Genomic DNA, 20,071 nt, shown 5'->3' with positions numbered 1-20,071 from the left:
CTGTGACTTGTCCAATATTTTTACCAAGATTTTAGGGAGAGAGTCTTAATTTGTTCACAGGAAGACTGGCTTGCCCATATTTTACATAAGTGGCCAGCCAGTGACAATTTCCTGTGGCGTCCTTGACACACCTTTCTCGTTTTCCTCACATTTTATTTTCTTATACAGCATTTTGCATCTTTTCCCACTTTCTTTGCGTTTATGCTTCCATTTTACTAAGTTTGTCCACATTTGTTTCTTTTAATGTGTGTCAGGGCACTGATGACCTCGATCTCGATGTTGAGTGCCCGTAAGCCCCAACACACACACACACACACACACACACACACACACACACACACACAGGGTAGTGCAGTGGCGACATAAGGATCCTAGGCTCCGGGAAGTGTCTCAGTCATATAGTCAGTTGGCGGTGGGCCAGAGGTGGTATTGGCTGGTGGTGTGTCAGACACAACATTGGGGCTGGCATCAGTCAGTGGCACATCAGGAACATCGGAGGGGACCTTGTTGGCCTGCATAGTATTCGGTGTAGTGTTGATGGTGCTGTGACTGGGACTGGTGGCAAGTGGTGGCAACTCCACCTCGATGGTGCTGTTCTCACTGGCTGGAGAGGGCTCTAGGATGTAGGCCAGCTTGGGCCTGTCTATGGGGGCAGCTGTGACCCCATTCAGGCAAATGGAGAATGTCTTGTCTCCATGTACAAACACCAAGTGCGGGCCCAAATACTGAGGGCAGAGCGGTTGCTGGTAAGCTTCCAGCCAAAGCATGATGTTTGTGCATGCTGTGACGTCATGGTGGATGAAGGCTCACTATGATGGTGCGGAGGTGTTGGTTGCAGCTGGGCCACGAAGCCATGGAGCTGCTGCACAAAACCTGGGATGCTACTGTTAGGTGGGAGCAGCATCGCTTCCACAAAATCACCAGGAATGGCGAAGGACTATCCTTGTACCAGTCCGGTAGCAGAAGTTCCCAGGCCAGTTTTGTGTGCAATCCGCAGGCCTAGGCATACTGTGGGCAGGCCAGTGGACCATTCAGAAGAATAATTTGTGAGGGCTGCTTTAAGTGTACTGTGGAACTGCTCCACAGTGCTGTTAGCTGCATGGTGGTAGCTGGTGGTGTGGTGGAAACTGGAGCCTCAGGTAGCTGTTTGAGTGGAAGAGGGCCAAGGTGAATGGGAACTCGCAGTCTTTAGTGATGACACGTGGGCAATCAAAATGGGACACCCAGTTTCAAACAAAGGCTGCAGCCACAGTTTCAGCTGAAATGTCGGATATACAGTTGCCAACAGATATCGATATCCATTGGAGGAGGATAGTGGAACAACAATGTTGAGATGAACGTGTGTAAACCAGTGGGGGGGGGGGGGGGGGCAGGCGGACGCAGGGGAGTGAACGTGAACACAGTGTCCGACCTTTGTGTGCTGTCATGTGACACAGGCCCAGTTTCTGCAGTCACACTGGATGCCCGGCAAGACAAAGCATTGTTTCATGAGAGTGGCAGAAGCGTGGATGCCTGGATGTGTGAGGCCGTGGACAATGTCAAATACTCGTTTTTGGGAGGCAGGAGGGAAGAAAGGGTGGGGGAGATCATCGGAACTGTCAGACTGTGAAGAATCCATAAGGAGGTCACACCAGATGTTATGATCAGAGCTGGGTACAGATTTTAGCTGGAAGTTGAGGCCCAAGTCTGCATTTTGAAGGGAGTGGGCTAGTTCCGGGTCCCCGTCTTTGAGCATTGGCCAGCTTATTGTAGTGTAAGGGTTGGGTGATGACACAAGAGCGGCTAAGGCAATCTGCTGCAATGTTACTATGTAGCCTAAATTGTCAAGGTGCAGTGGGCAGTGGTCTGTGAAGATAGTAAAGACGCATACTCGACTGAAGCTCGGAAATAGCAGATGGCTTTGTGGACTGTGAACAGCTCGCTGTCATATATGGTCCAGTGGCACTGTGTGTCGGATAGCTTGGACGAAAACAAGGTGATCGATTGTCAGACATTGTCCATGTATTGTTGCAGGATGGCCCCAATAGCCGTATGGCTCACATCTGCCACTATTGTGAAGGGGCCATTAGGGTGGATGGGGGACAACACAGAGCCACATTGGTGAGGTCCTGTTTTGTTTTTCTGAAGCTCTTGATCATGGCCTGGGGCCAACTGACCAGCTTGTTGCCTTTGTTTTTATCGCAACAGACTGCTGTGATAAGGGACTCTTGGCTGGTAGCAGTGTCCTTAAGATGGCAGCGGAAAAAGTTGACCGTGACCATGAAACTTCTGAGGCCTTCGAATGTAATAGGGTGTGGAAGGTATGCTACTGCTTGTACTGTCTCGAGGAGGGAGTGGGAAATGGCAGCAGAGACTAAGTGCCTGAGGCATTTGACCTCGCTCACCGAGAAAAAACATTTTGCCATGTTGAGGAAAAAATTTCGCGTAGCTGTTGGATGTTCAATAGGATCTCTGGAGTAGATGATATCATCTATGTAGGTGAAACACCTTGGTGTTCCCTGGAGGATGTTGTCCAAAATTCGCTATGTTTCTTCAGCATTGTAGACGCCGAATGTTGCGGACACTGAATGTGATGAATACACTCTTGAACAGATTGAAATGTTTGATTATGGCTGTTTTCTCAATGTCCGCTGAGGCAGCTGAGATTTGTGTGTAGGATTTACCACAGTCTATCTCAACTAAAGACAGTAGCTTCCAAGATAGCATTGTTGTAGATGCGGAGGAGTGGGACTGGATAGTGGTCAGCGATGGTTTGAGTGTTGAGTTTCCTTTTCTTGGGGGTGCGGTGAATAGCTGAAGAGCAGGTCATGCGGGGGCATGGTGTATGTGGAGGGGAGCAGGGAGAGGTGCAGGAGGGGAGCAGTGGTGCATGTTAAGGGAGGGCATGCGTGGAGGGGTGTGGGGGGAGGGGGGAGGTGATGCATGTGGAGGGATAGTGTGTGTGGAGGGGTGCAGGAGGTGTGCAGAAGGCAAGGGGCAGGTGGGGATGCGAGCTGGATGCATCCGGCCGACCTAATGGGAACTGATTTCATGACCAAGTGGGGTGTGCTAATTGGAATAATAAAAAAGAAAAGCCAGTGTTTTGATAGTGAGACTCGGCACTTTGGTTTAGAGGAGGTCGCCAAGGAATGTACGATTTAAGTTCCTTCCTATACTTGTAAGGGGCTATGTGCCTAAAAGGTGTGCTGATTAAGGAAAATGACAACAAAAACTGGGATATTTTGGAAGAGCCTTAAGGGCTGGTTCCAAGGTATTATTCGTAAAGATAATGACTATAGTAAAATTCAATGAATTAATACCACTTAATTAAGGAAGGCCCTTGCTCGGGTTGAAGTCTCTGGACAGGGCAGATCTTGAATGGCTTACAGCCTTTGTTCAGCCTTATCTGTCAGGAAAACCCACTTCAATGGCATGCTTGGTGGCAAAGGGTATGCCAAAACAGCCGGACGTGTACTAGCAATAAACCCACTTGGTACTCCAGGCCCGCACTGCACTTTGCTGTGCTATTTACACTCCACTCCACACAGTATTCCAATTGTTTATACTGGGAGGACAAACCAGGCGTCCGGCATCAGTAGTCAGTAGAAGTACCACGAGGGGAGCAGCTTGGGAAGGTAGGGCAGAAAAATGCAGTAGCATTCCTCTTGTCAAAGGAATCATGACAGAACACTGACAATGAATGCGTAGTAAGAATTACGCTGTTCACGAATACCCCAACAAAATGCACCAGGCGATGATGCGAGCCAAGTGATGTGGCGCAAGTGGGCTGCCGAGAGCACGGCTGGGGGGCGTTGCTTCATCAGAGCAGAATAAGGGACTGGTCAAGCAGCGGTTCAGTGTGCGTGGTGTCTGGAAAGCATGTCCATCATATTATTTCTCATTCTTTCTTGTTATGTTGATAGTTTTGCTTGCTTAACAATTGATTTTCTCTGGAGTCTGTAAACATCCTGGAAAAGTTGCAACTGACTGAAATTTCACATCATTTTGTGAGGTGTACTGTAATTGCTCCATTTATAGAGAATGTACTGGCTGTGGAAAGTAGAAATAAAGTTTTCATTTCAATCTGTGACACTGTGTTTATCTACTACAGAGGTTTTAGGACAAGAATGTATTGCATTTAATATAAACAAAAAAGTTTTTGTGGAACAAGAAATAAAATGTTGATCATAACAAAATAGCTGCACAAGCGAGTTGTTTCAGACAGTGTGTATGTTCATAAAACCTATTTGACAACTAAATATATGGAAGACAACATACCATACAGAAAGAAAATGGGAAAATGCAGAAAAGTCAAAGTGAATGGCAAACAGTAGAAAGAGGAAAAATAATAAAACAACAACAGAGTATGAAGAGGGTGTTGTTGTGACAGAGGCTGTGTTCTTTAGTAAGTTATCCCAGCTGCCATGGTCCTCCTTGCAAAGTTTTTTTTAGTGTTGATATTGTAAAAGGAGACTGAATATTTCCTATCAGACAGACAATTTATGTGCAGATGTGTTTGTCTTTCTACCTGTTTTATGCAGATTCCTATGTTCTAACTTTTTCTTTCTTTTATCTTTACTAGTATTTTCCTTTGTGCATTTCTTTTATTTCATAGTTTCCCATTTTCAAAGTGAAAGGATACTGGCCCCACCTCCATTAGGGATAAACATTAAAGAAGTTGTATAATTGCTCATTTGTCTTTGCCTTAGAGTTTCTCATAATTTTTACTACAGCTTTTATTTAAATTATTATATTCCTTTGTTTTTTCTGTCCTTCATGTATCTAGGTTGTCTTGTTTGATACAGTTTGTTGGTTAAATGGCAGGCTGTAAGTTTGTGTCATATATTTGCCTGTACCATTGGCATAAATAACTGCCCAATCATTAAGTAAAATGTGAACACTCCCTCCCCCCTGCCCCCCCCCCCCCCCCTCTGTCCGTGTGACATAGTAAAGGGGCTCGGATGAGAAAAAAAAGGAGATATACATATATACAAATACTATGAGAAAAGCTGTTGTTTTTCCATTTGTATAATTTAAATACCCTTTCCTATTACAACCGTTATGTGTTTTAATGTTCCACGAATGAATGTTGTTCGATGTGTGAAATGACTTACAGATATCCTTGTTGAATATACACTACTCATACACATATACATAATTATTGGAGTTTCTGGATTTAAAAATATTTAGTGATTTTTCCATCACTTTATTACTTTCTACCTCCTCAATGTTCACCATATTCCATCTAACTTTGTAAACAGGCACCCGTCATTCCAAGCTTACGAACTCTTAACTATCTGTATAGTAATTTATTATTTTTGTATCTTATATTCTTTTCTGTCCATATCTTTGGGGCATTTTGCTTCTGATTTTCGAAAATCATTTGCTTCAACCAGGATTTCAAATTCTGTTTGCAGCCAAGCCTGAGATCTAGAACAAAACATGTGATTGCATCAATAAGCACAGCCGAAAGTGAGCTATCGAGACATAAACGACTCGAAGATTTGACAAACCATTTAAATCAGTACCCAGAGGCCAAGCATCTAGTTATAAAGGTAATTCTCTCTCTCTCTCTCTCTCTCTCTCTCTGTTCTTTTTTTTTCTAATTTTTGAATTTTTGTACTTCAATACAGAAGGCTTTACAAATTTATGAGGACTACATTTTATAAAACCTCGTGCTGAATTTGACACCATTTATAACTTCTTGTAAATCAATCATGCGGTTTAGTGTTGTTAATATAAGTTGATGTGTGATATTATTACATGCCTAAAAATACTCAAGAGCATAGTGTTCACCTAAGACTGTTGAAAATTCACCTTCAGTAATGTAGTCTATGATCGTGTGAAGTTGTTCATAAGTCTACTCCTTCACTAACATTTGTCAAGAGTTAGTATAGCTAGTCTTCAGGATAGCTTTATAGATTACATGTTTGTATACTCTCTGTTTTAGTGAAAATAATAAAGTCCACATTCACACAAAACGGGGGGGGGGGGGGGGGGATCAAGTTACATGTAGATTGTTAAGTTCTGACTCAAAAAGTGAATAACACTAATTGGAAAAGATAAAGTCAGTAAGGATTCAGTTCAGGAATGTTATCAGCTATTTGTTGGAGAACAAGTAATTTATGAATTGTCTAGAATAATATTGAACAATGGAAAATCCAGGATGGAATGTAACAATATTATTAAAAGGAAAGTTCCTACTCACTATATAGTGGAGATGCTGAGTCGCAGATAGGCACAACAGAAAAGACTGTCAAACAAAGGTTTTGGCCAAATGCGCCTTCATCAGAATTACACACACACACACACACACACACACACACACACACACACACACACACACACACAACTGTTTTCATAACACTGTCTAGAATAGTATTGCGTTTATAGATGATCTAGGCTGTAAATTTTCAGCATAACCAAAAGGTTGGTTTGAACACTGCAGTTTTTCATTAGGCAAGGTCCTATTGGAGTTAGTGTGCTCTTTCTATCCCTTGACTTTTAAACTGATGTACCCAGCCAGTTACAGGGGGACCTACAGTTTGATGTGAACTATGTACCACAGTGTGATTCGACACATGTCACACATACAAATCTTTGCCAGAGATAAAGTATTAAGTTGTAGGAAAAATATACAGTGACCGACAAAAGATTAAACCCAAAACCTGTGCATTTGCAGACTAGACCTCTGCTTAACCATCAATCTGCCCTTCATCTGCTTAATACTTGGAAATGTAGCACTTCCAAAGGAATCATATAACAGTATTGTTGTATAAACAGCAAACTTCATTAACTGTCTTCTATTTGTATGACATCTAATAAAACATATTTTACTTAGGAAGGAGGTATTGGAACCCTGTTACGTCTTCGTGCACAAACTAGAGATGAAAACACGCTTGCCACAGTTCGTGAAGCTCTTTCAATTTTGGGCTATGTCGATCCACCACCTGGTCGAGGAATCAGGATTTTATCAATTGACGGTGGAGGTATAAGGTAATGTTTTCACACATTTGCTATATATTTCTTGTACTTTTGTCACTAAGAGAAGGATATTTACGAAGTTCGGTGTGATTTATATATAAAGAATCAAATTTCTGGGACTGGAGCTGCAGAAATAGGATGTTTGTGTCATTAGTGACTTTCATCTGTTAGTGTGTGACAACTAGAGTGTGTTCTGAAAGTTCTTGTAGAGTTGAAGGAATTCATGTGAAGTTGTTTTATGCTGCCCACACTTCACTGTAATTATGTATTTTGTATAGCAAAATAGCAGCAAACATGCAACTGTCTTAGTTTATATTGTTTCATAACAAGTATGACACCGTCCCTATGTATAGAACTGGCGAGTCACTTGCATTTGCATTTTTGTGTGTGTTCCCTTCTCTTGAAACAGAAACAGTTTTCAATTTATTTTTGTGTACGCGGTGCTCAACATCTACTAAATATTTTGAAGTGGAACACCTGACGACTAGCGAGTTGCAATATAACTTCTCCATTCTCTGGTTGAGTGTAATTGAGACATACTGGCCAACTGTGGCAAGCCATTGCCACCATGTGCCATGAATCGTTCAACATTTGTATGCATACATCTATTATAGTTGGTACAGTTTATGAAACTGCAGTACACATACTCTGTATACACTGTCTACATGCTGCAGTTTGTTGACATGGAGTATAGACTAGATGGGGGAAACATTTCAAGGTCACCTCTTGAACATTTACCATATCAACGGTCAGTTTGTGATCAGGTGCACCATTCTGTTGGATGAGCTCTTTCATGATAATTAATGTTCATAGTTTCTGCTTCACTCTGTCAATTTTGCATAATAAGAGCCACTAACTATGTTGACATTTTAGAAATAGTCAACAAGATGATACACTATGAGTTTCAAAAAATTTTCACTGTCATATTTTCAATTGACAAAATGGTTTTTGCATTTTTTTTGTGCTCCATTGCCTCTCCCGACTCACTGCTTTACAGAAATTTTATTTCAGAGTTATAATGATGATCCACATTTCACCTGCAGTCACGTAATACTAAAAACACTGCCGATTTTGCTTCAGTTGTTTCAAACAAATTTTTAGTATATCATTCCTCAAGTGCATTTTATCTAGAGTTATCAGACATGATGCCTATCTTGCACTCAGCTTCTCTGGCACTAAACTACATGCAGAATATTATGTACTGGGTGATCAAAAAGTCAGTATAAATTTGAAAACTTAATAAACCACTGAATAATGTAGATAGAGAGGTAAAACTTGACACACATGCTTGGAATGACATGGTGTTTTATTAGAACCAAACAAAAAACAAAGTTCACAAAATGTCCGACAGATGGCACTGGACAGCAAAACGTCAGTGACTGCGCATGTATAAAAGGAGCTGTAGTGAAAGAGAGAATCAAATGCGACAGCAGTCGCAGCATGTTGACGTTGCCTGAAAAGACGCTTTTAGTGAAGCTATATTATCAGAATGGGGAATGTGCTAGTTCAGCATTACAATCCTATCGCCATAGGAAGGGTATTCGAACAGGTAAAGGTCCGTTGACAAATGCAGCTGTGGCGAGAATGATTTCAAAGTTTGAAGCGACGGGTTGTTTAGACGATATACCCCATAGTGGCCGACCGAGCACAAGGCTGCTGAGACAGTTCAGGAAGAAATGGAGACTGTAGTGGGTTTGTCTATGCACGGGGAAGTCAGCGCTCGTGCAGTCGCACGTCGCACCAGCATTCCATACACTACTGTTTGGTTGGCACTTAGGTGCACCCTCTGATGCTATCCGTACAAAATCCATCGGCATCATGAACTGTTACCTGGTGATTTAGTGAAGCGGAGGGCATTTGTGGTGTGGGCGTTTCAAAAGATGGCGGAAGAACACAATTGGTTGAGTAACGTGTTGTGGACCGACGAAGCTCATTTAACGCTCCGAGGGTCTGTTAACTCCCACAACTGCAGAATTTGGGCTACCAAAAATCCTAGAACTGTCGTGGAAACTCCATTGCATGATAAGAAAGTCACAGTATGGGTTGGATTTACCACATCTGCCGTTATCGGGCCTTTTTTCTTCAAGGAAATGCGTGATTCTGGTTTTGTAACTGCTACCGTGAAAGGTGAGAAGTACGCCGATATGCTACAGAATCACATCATCTCCAGCCTGGCTGATAAACACCTGCTGGAATGTACAATGTTTATGCAGGATGGCGCTCCACCCCATATTGCTAGATGCGTGAAAGATCTCTTGCGTGTGTCATTTGGTGATGATAGTGTGCTCAGCCGCCACTTTCGTCATGCTTGGCCTCCCATGTCCCCGGACTTCAGTCCGTGCGATTATTGGCTTTGGGGTTACCTGAAGTCACAAGTGTATCGTGATCGGCCGACCTCTCTAGGGATGCTGAAAGACAACATCCGACGCCAATGCCTCTCCATAACTCCGGACATGCTTTACAGTGCTGTTCACAACATTATTCCTCGACTACAGCTATTGTTGAGGAATGATGGTGGACATATTGAGCATTTCCTGTAAACATCATTATCTTTGCTTTGTCTTACTTTGTTATGCTAATTATTGCTGTTCTGATCAGATGAAGTGCCGTCTGTCGGACATTTTTTGTACTTTTGTATTTTTGTGGTTCTAATAAAACCTCATGTCATTCCAATCATGTGTGTCAATTTGTACCTCTCTGTCTACATTATTCCGTGATTTATTCAGTTTTCAAATTTATACTGACTTTTTGATCACCCAGTATTTGTTTGTATCAGATGTCCATCGTCTCAACAATCTTATGGACAGAGTTGGGCAAAAGTTATTCGAATGATGAGTAACAAAGACAGATAAAAATTATTGTACATGAATTCAGATAAAAATATTTATTTGAAATATTATTCATTTCTGATAATAAAAACATTTGTTGGCCATCTATAAACAAAATAAGTTAAGAGTAATAAACGAATTTTAAATTCAATGGCTTTTATTGCCCCAATTTTTGGTAACTTATATAATAATCTACCTCTTGTCGCTTTTAAATTAGTTTTCAGATTAACTCCCCCCCCCCCCCCCCCCTGACCACCCCCTTCCCCCCCCCAGCCATATTGGCAGAAAGTTTATTTGATTTTGGAATACTTTTGATTTAGGCATATAGAAAAATACATTCTTCACATACAAAAGAGGTAGCCTTTATTTCACCATAAAGATATAAGACTTTAAATTTTATAATCTTATTTGGTAAAATTTTTGGTGAATGACTTTGTAGTGACTACATATCAGCTTCACATCCCAAATCCCACACAGGATCGAAAAATTCATTTTCTTTTCCTGTCAGAACCTAATTTGAAAAGCTTCACCTGAGTTCTTTGAGATTTCTTTGGCTGTTATGTGTCTGTAGCTTATTGTAAACCTCCCCTTGATAATGGACAGTGATATAGGTGAACTACTGACTTTGAAATTGTGGATAAGTTTCTGCTGAAACCATTTGGTGTAGAAAGGCAAAAAAAGTCTACAAATCATCAGTTGACTCTTTCTTAATAGAAAGTTGCCTGTATGCTGCAGTATGTAGTCAGATTCAGTGTCTCTTATGAAATTTATCAGTCACAAAGCCTTACGTAATTACACAGATTTTTGTCGGATCAAGAAACTATTAAGGCTTGCAGCACAGAGCTTACTCTGAGTTAGTCCTTACATAATTTTAACTATCTTGGATGAGTTTGGACACCCAGTAGTATTCCACAAATTGTGACATTTTTGTGTAGGTTTGCAATCAACTTTGGCTAATACTGTTTTAGGAGAAGTTAGATTTAAAGCATGTTGGTGGTAGTAACTAGCAGATACTGAGTCCTTACTTTGTTTCCTCATTTTATAGCACTACAAATACAAGATAATTGTGTAATTGTATCAATGAGACAACCATATTTGGTAGTGTTAAGCAATGTTCATGCAATTGAGGTAGGTATTGCAGATCAGAGTTTGTTGGCGCATTCTCATCTTTACGTACCTAGCAGGAGCGGGAGAGATGAAAGCATTGGCAAGAGCAGTGTCAGTTGAATTGGGTTGCACTGGTAGTGTGAACTGTTTAGTCACCGTGAAGGATTGTTACATTATGTTTGTTATGCTGTAAAGCAAATAAAGCTGTGCCTGACCCAAAGGTGGGTTTGAACAATGCAGTGCTTTATTGGGCATGTTCTGTTGGAGTTGGTATGACATTGCTTTCCTGAAAGCTCAGAACTGACTTACCCAGCCGGTTACGGGGGAACCTATAAAGGAACATTTTCCCCATTGTTAGAGGGGAAAGAAGTGGTCCCAAAACCAACGGGGGGGGGGGGGGGGGGGGGGTGGGATTGAACCCAGGCCATTAACTCAGTAGCCAAGAAATTATCCACTAAGCTACCAATGCACACTTCCTTACAAAGCCTTAATAAAGCATCAAACAGAAACTACACTGAACTGCAGGAACAAAAGCTGGTTATATGTGACCCAGTTCTTTTCAAGTTAAGGAAGAAAATGTGGTGGTATTCTACTTTATTTACTAGTTAAGTTATGAACAATAAATAACAAATAATTATTTGTAGTGACAGAGATAGAAAAACCTTTTTTCCGCCAACAATTTATTTATGGATAAAATTTCTTGAATAGTGTATTTATTGGAATCGTTATGTAGACAGAAATCTATATGAATTATGCCCGTCTCTGTTTAAGGACTTCATGTGGTCTGCCACTACACTTGCAAAATTTGAATTTCAGTTGTCTAATAATGAATGGTCTTAAGTACCTGCACAGCATTGCAATTTCCTTCAGCTGAGTTTTTAAGTGGAGCGCATACCATATTCCTTAAATGAGGTAGTATTATTAATGTAATATACTCCTTGTTAGCTATTTAAATGAAATGAGACACCCTAATCACGTAAGACAGTACCCAACAAACAACTGCTCATTTCTGAGAATGCGTGGTTTGTGTGATTGGTAGTGCATTGCCACCAAAATTCAGAGATCTGGGTTTGAATCCTGTCCCAGCATACAGTTTTAACTAATCATGTGCAATCAAATATACCAATCATGTACTGGCACTTCAAATTTTGGAAAAAAGAATTAAAAGAATAACTAACTCTAACAACTTGTCATACCTGTTAACAAGCTTTTCTGCCTTAAATGTGAACATTGCAGGTTAGACTTGACAGAAACTGTTATCAGTATCAATTGAACTACAAATTACTGTAATCACTTACAATGATGGTGTCAAGCCACCTTAATTTGTAGCTTCAGTTCGAAATTTCTTGCTCTTTTGTAATAATTCCACTACATATCTTCCATCTTTGAGGATGCTCATCTCCATCTACATCTATGTGATTACTGTGCTATTCACAATAAAGTGCCTGGCAAAGGGATCAATGAATTTTTTCACATTGTGCTGAGTGTGTCAGCAATTCTACTTTTGCATTATGATGGGACATTCTTACATCTGGAAATTTTCTGCAGAGTCAGTCTGTGTGTCAAGCATGGTCTCAAATATGGATTCTGATTTTTTGCGGATGAAACAGTAATAGTTTCCAATATTCTAAGTGATGTACCATTATTTTTTCACTGTCAGGACTGTTTTTTTTTTTTACTTTATCCTCACTCCAGATTTCTTGTGGCATCTCATTGGATGCAGTGTATTGTATAGAAAATTTGATTGTTTTTTCGAGCTATATTTTCGTTTGATGACCTCCAGTTTCTCCTTCCAGTGCAGTTGAGTAGTGGATTAGGTTTTTCGTATTTTAACAGTTTGTATTATGTTTTACCATTCTGAAAGCCTATGAAGAAATTATTTTTATAACTAGTATTATATCTGACACCAGGTGGTCCTATGGTTGGTTTGCTGTTCTTCTTGGCTCACTGTGCCCTTCTTTGACTGTTTTATAAATAAATAATTGTACAGTCTAATTCTCAAAAAAGTGAAAACAACAACCAGCCACAGTTAATAATGTTATTTATTAAGAACAAGTAGTACTTTTACCTGTTTCAAACTGATGGGTTGGTCTTCCGAAGGCTGTACACATTTAACTACTGTGTAATGATGAACTTGTCAGTTTGAAACTGCTAACAGCGCATTGTTAACGGTAGCTGCTTGCTCTGATTGCTTTTTTCGTATGAATTAACCTGTATTTCACACAGCCAAAGGCTCATTGTCTCAATTTTCAACATATAGCATAAATGATTATAGTTATTACAGGTTTATATGCACCCATTTACGTCAGAGATGGAAAGATTACTTTTACACATGACATAATTGAAGCCCCACTAATGATCTTGTACCCCTTTTTTTTCAGAGGTGTTGTTGTGATAGAGATGCTCAAGAAACTGGAAGAACTTACTGGGAAAAGTGTATATGAATTGTTTGACTTCGTCTGTGGTGTCAGTACAGGTGCTATACTAGCTTGTGTTGTTGGTATGTATATAAGATAAGACTTTTTGATGTGTTTTTACACTTGCTTCTACAGTTATTAATGGCTTTTTCTTGATTTTAGGTGCCCAAAGAAAACCATTAGATGAAGTGTCCACACTTTATAAAGAGCTAAGTACAGAAATCTTTACTCAAAATCCTATTTGGGGAACCAGCAGCTTAGTATGGTCTCACTCCTATTACAGTACTGAGTTGTGGGAGAAACTGCTGAAAAATTATATTGGAGATACACAGCTTATAAAGACCTCAAGAAGTCCCAATTGTCCAAAGGTATGTAGAAGATTAATGTGGCTTTATAAGAAAAATAAAAATTCTAAATAAATTGAATGTTCAAAATTTATTAATGTTGTTTCGTTTTATTTTCATATCTTACTGTCCCTGTCGAATAGGATTTGCATGTTATTCTCCTTAAAAACTAAATATAAATTTCAGATTTCAGAGTGAAAGTCTTGTCAAGTATGAGAGGAGCAATTTTAAACTAATAACATAAGGAAAGGGAAAATAAGAAGAGATGATTGGCTTTCTATAATTTTCGTTAGAAAATTGTAAGCTGAAGCCATTGAGTTTTATTAAATATATTGTAAATTCCAACTTCTTGCATACCAGTGCAACATAAGATAATTAATAAAGTAGTGTGTATCAGTGGAGGCCATATGAGTCTACCATTGTCCTTTTTTGATCACTTTGTTTTCAGTTCTTATGATTTCACAATGCAGAATTCCATTTAGTTCCATCTTGTCTCTTAACTGAATTTTATAAGGACCAAAACTACTTCAAGAGCACCAAAAGCCAGACTAAGATAGCTATGCATTGCTAGCAGTGGTATAGTTTATACATGATAGTGTTACTTTAGATCCTCATTCCTCCTGTAGTAGACATATTTTTGTAATGTACCAGTATGACACACATCAGTAATGCAGTTTCAGAACCAAACAATCCAATAGGCATAATGTGGCATAACTTGTCAAGCTCATATACAATTTAAGAGAGACATTTAAAAAATTGTATTTTATAATCTGATGCTTTGTTACATGCTTTTCCTGTGTAACACGCTGCTTGCTTACCTGCTTAGAGCTTGTTGTAGTAGGCTTCTGTTTGTATTGTACAGTCACATGTAATGTACAAAAAGGTACTGTAGTGCAATGTTACACTACACAAGGGACTGATGACCCTGTAGTTTGGTCCCTGTATCCCTCAAACAAACCAACCAACCAACCAACCATGGTTGAGCAGGTCACTACCACGATCGTTTCTGCAGCAGAAAACGCGATCCCTCGCTCTTTAGGTTGGCCCCAGTGAAAGACAGTCGCTTGGTGGCCACCAGAAGCCGCTGAGGCAATTACAGTGTGTCGACGAACTCTACAGCCTCTTAAGCGACATCCTTCCCTAGAGCATCTGATAGCCTTTAAGCGGCTATGTGCGCGTGTATACCAGCTTATAAAACGACGGAAACAGGAGTGTTGGGAGAGGTATGTGTCGAGGAATGGGTGCCATACGTCATCTTCCCGAATCTGGACGAAGATCAGACGTCTTTTTGGGTACCAGACACCAACAGTTGTCCCTGGCGTTACCATCAGTGGTGTGCTATGTAGCAATGCAAATACGATTGCCGAGCAGTTTCCTGAGCACTGTGCTCGAGCCTCTGCGTCGGAAACTATCCCCTAGCCTTTCACACCTTCAAATGGTGGATGGAAAGGGAAGTCCTCTTGTTCACTACATGCCACAGTGAACCCTATAACACCCCATTTACAGAGTGGGAGCTCCTCAGTGCCCTTGCACATTGCCCCAACACAGCTCCTGGGCCAGATCAGATTCACAGTCAGATGATTAAACATCTTTCGTCTGACCACAAGCACCATCTCCTTGTCATCTTCAACAGGATCTGGTGTGATGGCGTCTTTTCATCACAATGGCAGGAGAGCACCAGCATCCCAGTGCTCAAACCCTATACAAACCAGCTTGATGTGGATAGCTATCAGCCCATCAGACTCACCAATGTTCTTTGTAAGCTGCTGGAACGTATGGTGCGTAGGCGATTGGGTTGGGTCATGGAGTCACGTGGCCTACTGGCTCCATGTCAGGGTGGCTTCTGCCAGGGTCGCTCTACCATTGATAATCTTGTGTCTCTCAAGTCTGCCATCTGAACAGCCTTTTCCAGATGCCAAGACCTGGTTGCTGCCTTTTTTGATCTACGCAAAGTGTATGACACCACCTGGCGACATCGTATCCTTGCTACATTATGCGGGTGAGTCTCGGAGGCCCGCTCCAGATTTTTATCCAGAATTTCCTGTCACTCTGTACTTCCAGTGTCCAAGTTGGTGCCTCCGATAGTTCCTCCCATATCCAGGAGAATGGGCTTCCACAGGGCTCTGTATTGAGCGTATCACTATCTTTAGTGGCCGTTGATGGACTAGCAGCAGCTGTAGGGCCGTCCATCTCACCCTCTCCGTATGCAGACGATTTCTGCATTTTGTACTGCTCCACCAGTACTGGTGTTGCTGAGTGGCACCTACAGGGAGCCATCAACAAGGTGCAGTCATGGGCTCTTGCCCAAGGCTTCTAGTTTTCGGCCACTAAGTCGTGTGTCATGTACTTCTGTCGGCATCGTACCATTCATCCAGAACCAGAACTTTACCTTCATGATGATCCACTCATTGTAATGGAGACATATCGATTCTTAGGACTGGTTTTCGATGCCCGATTGACTTGGCTACCTCCCCTTCGTCAGCTTAAGCGGAAGTGCTGGCAGCACCTCAATGCCCTCCACTGCCTGAGCAGCACCAACTGGGTTGCAGATCGCTCTACTCTGCTGCAGCTCTACAGAGCCCTTGTTCAAATGCGCCTTGAATATGGGAGTCTGGTTTATGGTTCGGTGGCGCCCTCAGCGTTGCATGTACTCTACCCAGTGCACCACTGTGGCGATCGCCTAGTGATGGGAGCTTTTAGAATGAGTCGGGTTACCAGTGTCCCGGTGGAGGCCAGAGTCCCAACATTGCAGATCCGACGTGCACAATTGCTCACCAGTTACACTGCACACACTCATAGTTCTTCTGAGCATCCGAATTACTGTTTCCTTTTTCCACCCGCGGCAGTTCATCTCCCCACATCAGCGGCCCAGGTCAGGGCTAATGACGGCGGTTCGTGTGTGATCCCTTCTGTCTGAACTGTAGTCCTCCCCTTTACCACCTCCCATCCAGGTCCATCTGCATACAACTCCATGGTGTACACCCAGGCCACAGATTCATCTGGACCTTTTGCATGACTCTAAGGACTCAGTTACTCCTGCCACTCTCCGCTGTCACTTCCTCTCGATTCTTGATATGTTGCGTTGCTCTCAAATGGTTTACACCGATGACTCGATGGCTGATTGTCATGTCGGCTTCGCCTCTGTCCACAGAGGCCATTATTGAACAGCATTCCTTGCCTGATGGCTGCAGTGTATTCACTGCAGAGCTGGTAGCTATATCTCCTGCTCTTGAGCACATCCGTTCATGCCCTGGGGAGTGGTTTCATCTGTGTACTGACTCCTTGAGCAGCCTACAAGCTATCAAGTAGTGCTACCCTCGCCATCCTTTGGTAGCGTCCATTCAGGAGTCCATCTATACCCTGGACTGGTCCTGTCGTACAGTAGTGTTTGTGTGGACCCCACGACACGTCGACATCCCAGGCAACGAACTTGCCAACAGGCTGGCCGAACAGGCTACGTGGAAACCGCTTCTGGAGATGGGCATCTCTGAACCTGACCTGCGTTCTGACTTATGCCGTAGGGTTTTTTGGGTTTGGGAGACGGAATGGCATAACAGGACACAACAACAAACTGCATGTCATTAAGGAGACTATGAATCTGTGGAAGTCTTCCATGCAGGCCACTCGCAGGGAATCAGTTGTCCTCTGTCGGCTCCACATTGGCCACGCTTGGGCGACCCATGGTTACCTCCTGCGCCATGAAGACGCACCTGATTGTCGGTGCGGCGCCCGGTTGACAGTGGCTCATGTTCTGGTGCACTGCCCCACTTTGAGTGCACAGCAATGAAATCTTGGGTTACCGGACTCATTGCCGCTAATTTTATCTGACAACGCCTCATCGGCTGATTTAGTTTTACGTTTTATTCGTGAGGGTGGGTTTGTCCTTTGTCCCTCTGTGTCCTCCACCCTAGTGCTTCTAGGGTGGAGGTTTTAATGTGTTGCAGAGTGGCTGGCTTTTTTTATCCTCATGGTCAGCCAGCCATGGTAATTTACTTTGTTGTTTTAATCTTTTCATCCCGTTTCTTGCATTTCTGTGATTTTATTGTCCCCTTTTGTCCATTTACATGTTTGTTGCCTTTCACCGTTCTTGTGATTTTTTTCCTTTCATTCCGTTTGGAGTTGTGAGTCTCATTTGTTTTATTCTCACACTTCTGGCATTCTTTTATTCAGAACAAGGGGCTGTTGGCCTTGTAGTTTGGTCCCTTTCCCCCTCTTTTAATCCAACCAACCAACCTATCCATTTCCCTTTCTAAATTTTCTACCTAACCTGCCCAATTAAAGGATATAACATTCCATGCTGTGATCCATAATGCCAGTTTTGTTTCTCTTGATGCCAACATCCTCCTGAGTAGTCCCTACCCAGAGATCCGAATGGGAAACTATTTTACTTCTGGAGTATTTTACCCAAGAGAGGATGCCATCATCATTTAACCACACAGAAGGAAACATTGCAGCTGTAGTTTCCCCTACTTTCAGCCATTCGCAATACGGGCACAACAATGCCGTTTTGCTTGATATTGCAAGTCCAGATCAGTCAGTCATCCACTGTTGCCCCAGCATCTACCGAAAAGGCTCCTAAAGTATGGCTATCTGTATTGCTGAGGCACGCAAGCCATCCCACCAACGGCAAGGTCCATGGTGCATGGGGGATATAACCAGATAGAATAATCATTAGTTCTGACAGCATCTTTAATTTGTACAGTACAGAGAGAACACACAAAAATATACATGATTTCATCATTGCTGATATTGTTCTCCATGATGTAGAAACAGATGGCAGGAAATGTTCCAAAATAAGAAACAAATACACAGCATTGTTAGAGAATGATAGGGAAACATAGGGAAGGAAATGTTCCAATATAAGAAACAAACACAGAACATTGTTGCTGATGAATAAGACTGGCTGTACTGATATAATATTGGAATTAAATCACAGAATAAGAAACAAGTATTTGTAGGTTGGGGCTCATCTGGTGCAGCCTGAAAAATCTCAATTTATGTACAAGAGGATGTTTTCTGTTCTTACTCTTACTCACTGTAAGAGTATTTTGAAATGTGTTGTGTTCAGTTTTTACTTGAAAGTAGAAAGTCCAACAGTGACTTCCAATATCATAACATATGGATTTCATAAAGGCAGTGCTGCAACGTATTGACTTAAAATTTTCTTTGGATAGTTTAGCTGTCGTAGGATTCGAAGTTCTTGGGCACTCTCAGTATGGTCATAATTTTGATGAAAGGAGTGTGCCATGTTTGCATAAGTGAAGATTGTATTGGTGGGACAGTAGTTTTCTACAGAAGAGAAGTGGTGCCAGAACCACTTGGAAGAAGTGCTTTGATTGTTTTCGAAATATCATAAGGCTGAATATATTGGGAGTTGCGTTGAAAAAGTAAAATAAATGGGTTATTATTTTTTATCTACCTGGCTGAAGGTACACTGTACATTCAAAATGACGTATCTAAAACAATGGTTAATGGTAGTTTTAGACGTGCTGTGTTCTTTTTACCGTAGAATTTTCAGCAAAATTTTAGTAGCATTTTTGGCTGTCGTATGAAGAATTATGATAGATTTTTGATGTTAGGTGTCATTAATTTTTGCATCCATGTCACCCCACCCTGCTTACCATCCCATTTACTTCTCTGCATGTTTCAGAGGGCTGGGGTTCAACTGTGTTGTGTGTTTTCCCAAAAGCGCTTAAGGTAATGTGCTTCCCCGTCCTTCCACAAACTGAGCTTCTATTCAGGTCTAATTACCCTGTTGTTAGCTGTTAAACCATAATCTTCCTTTCACTTTCCCACTTTATGCCTTCAGCTGAGTCACAGGAGATGCAAGGTTGCATGTAAATCAAAGAGTGCACCCCATTTACGTTGAATTTATTTATTTGTAGTCTGTAACTATTGGTAATGTCATCTTCTACATTTTTTCTAGATTGCTGTCGTCTCTGCTATTGTTAATCAACCACGAGTACAAGCCTTTATATTTAGAAATTATTCTCTGCCATATGGAATAATTTCACAGTATACAGGAGGTTACAAACATGCATTGTGGGAGGCAGTCAGAGCATCTGCAGCAGCACCATCTTACTTTGAGGAGTTTAAACTAGGAGAATATTTACATCAGGTGAACACCACAAATATTAATGTCCAGTAATGCATTTACTGTTTTTCTTACCTTCTTTGATTATAAGTGATACCTTGTGTGCATATTCCGTAGTTAGGCTAACTACTGCTTGTGATGTACACTGGTTTCCACATATTATTGAAATACTAAGGCGAGTCTTACCTGGTAAACACACAACTTAGTTTACACGTTAGTTGAGCTGCTTGTTTCCATAGCAGAAATTCATAAAATTATGGAACGCAAATAGTTGGCATTGTCTCATTGCAACATTTATAACACACACTTGTTCAGATA

The 20,071-nt window shown here is 41.5% G+C and overlaps 1 protein-coding gene across 5 annotated transcripts in view; it reads left to right on the top strand.

Annotated features, from left to right (window-relative positions):
• Positions 1 to 20,071, top strand: part of LOC126473421 (calcium-independent phospholipase A2-gamma-like) — an 84,319-nt gene that overhangs the window by 22,268 nt on the left and 41,980 nt on the right. For all 5 annotated transcript variants that reach the window (XM_050100453.1, XM_050100448.1, XM_050100449.1 and 2 more), the window contains exons 3-7: positions 5,397 to 5,534; positions 6,821 to 6,975; positions 13,280 to 13,398; positions 13,478 to 13,683; positions 19,586 to 19,777. In XM_050100453.1, coding sequence (XP_049956410.1) covers positions 5,397 to 5,534; positions 6,821 to 6,975; positions 13,280 to 13,398; positions 13,478 to 13,683; positions 19,586 to 19,777 — 810 coding nt within the window. The remainder of the gene's footprint in view (positions 1 to 5,396; positions 5,535 to 6,820; positions 6,976 to 13,279; positions 13,399 to 13,477; positions 13,684 to 19,585; positions 19,778 to 20,071) is intronic.

The sequence above is a fragment of the Schistocerca serialis genome, chromosome 4 (genome assembly GCF_023864345.2).
Source record: "Schistocerca serialis cubense isolate TAMUIC-IGC-003099 chromosome 4, iqSchSeri2.2, whole genome shotgun sequence".
Classification (NCBI taxonomy): Eukaryota; Metazoa; Arthropoda; class Insecta; order Orthoptera; family Acrididae; genus Schistocerca; species Schistocerca serialis.
Note: the sequence above shows the minus strand (reverse complement) of the source record. Positions and strands in the feature narration are given on the sequence as shown.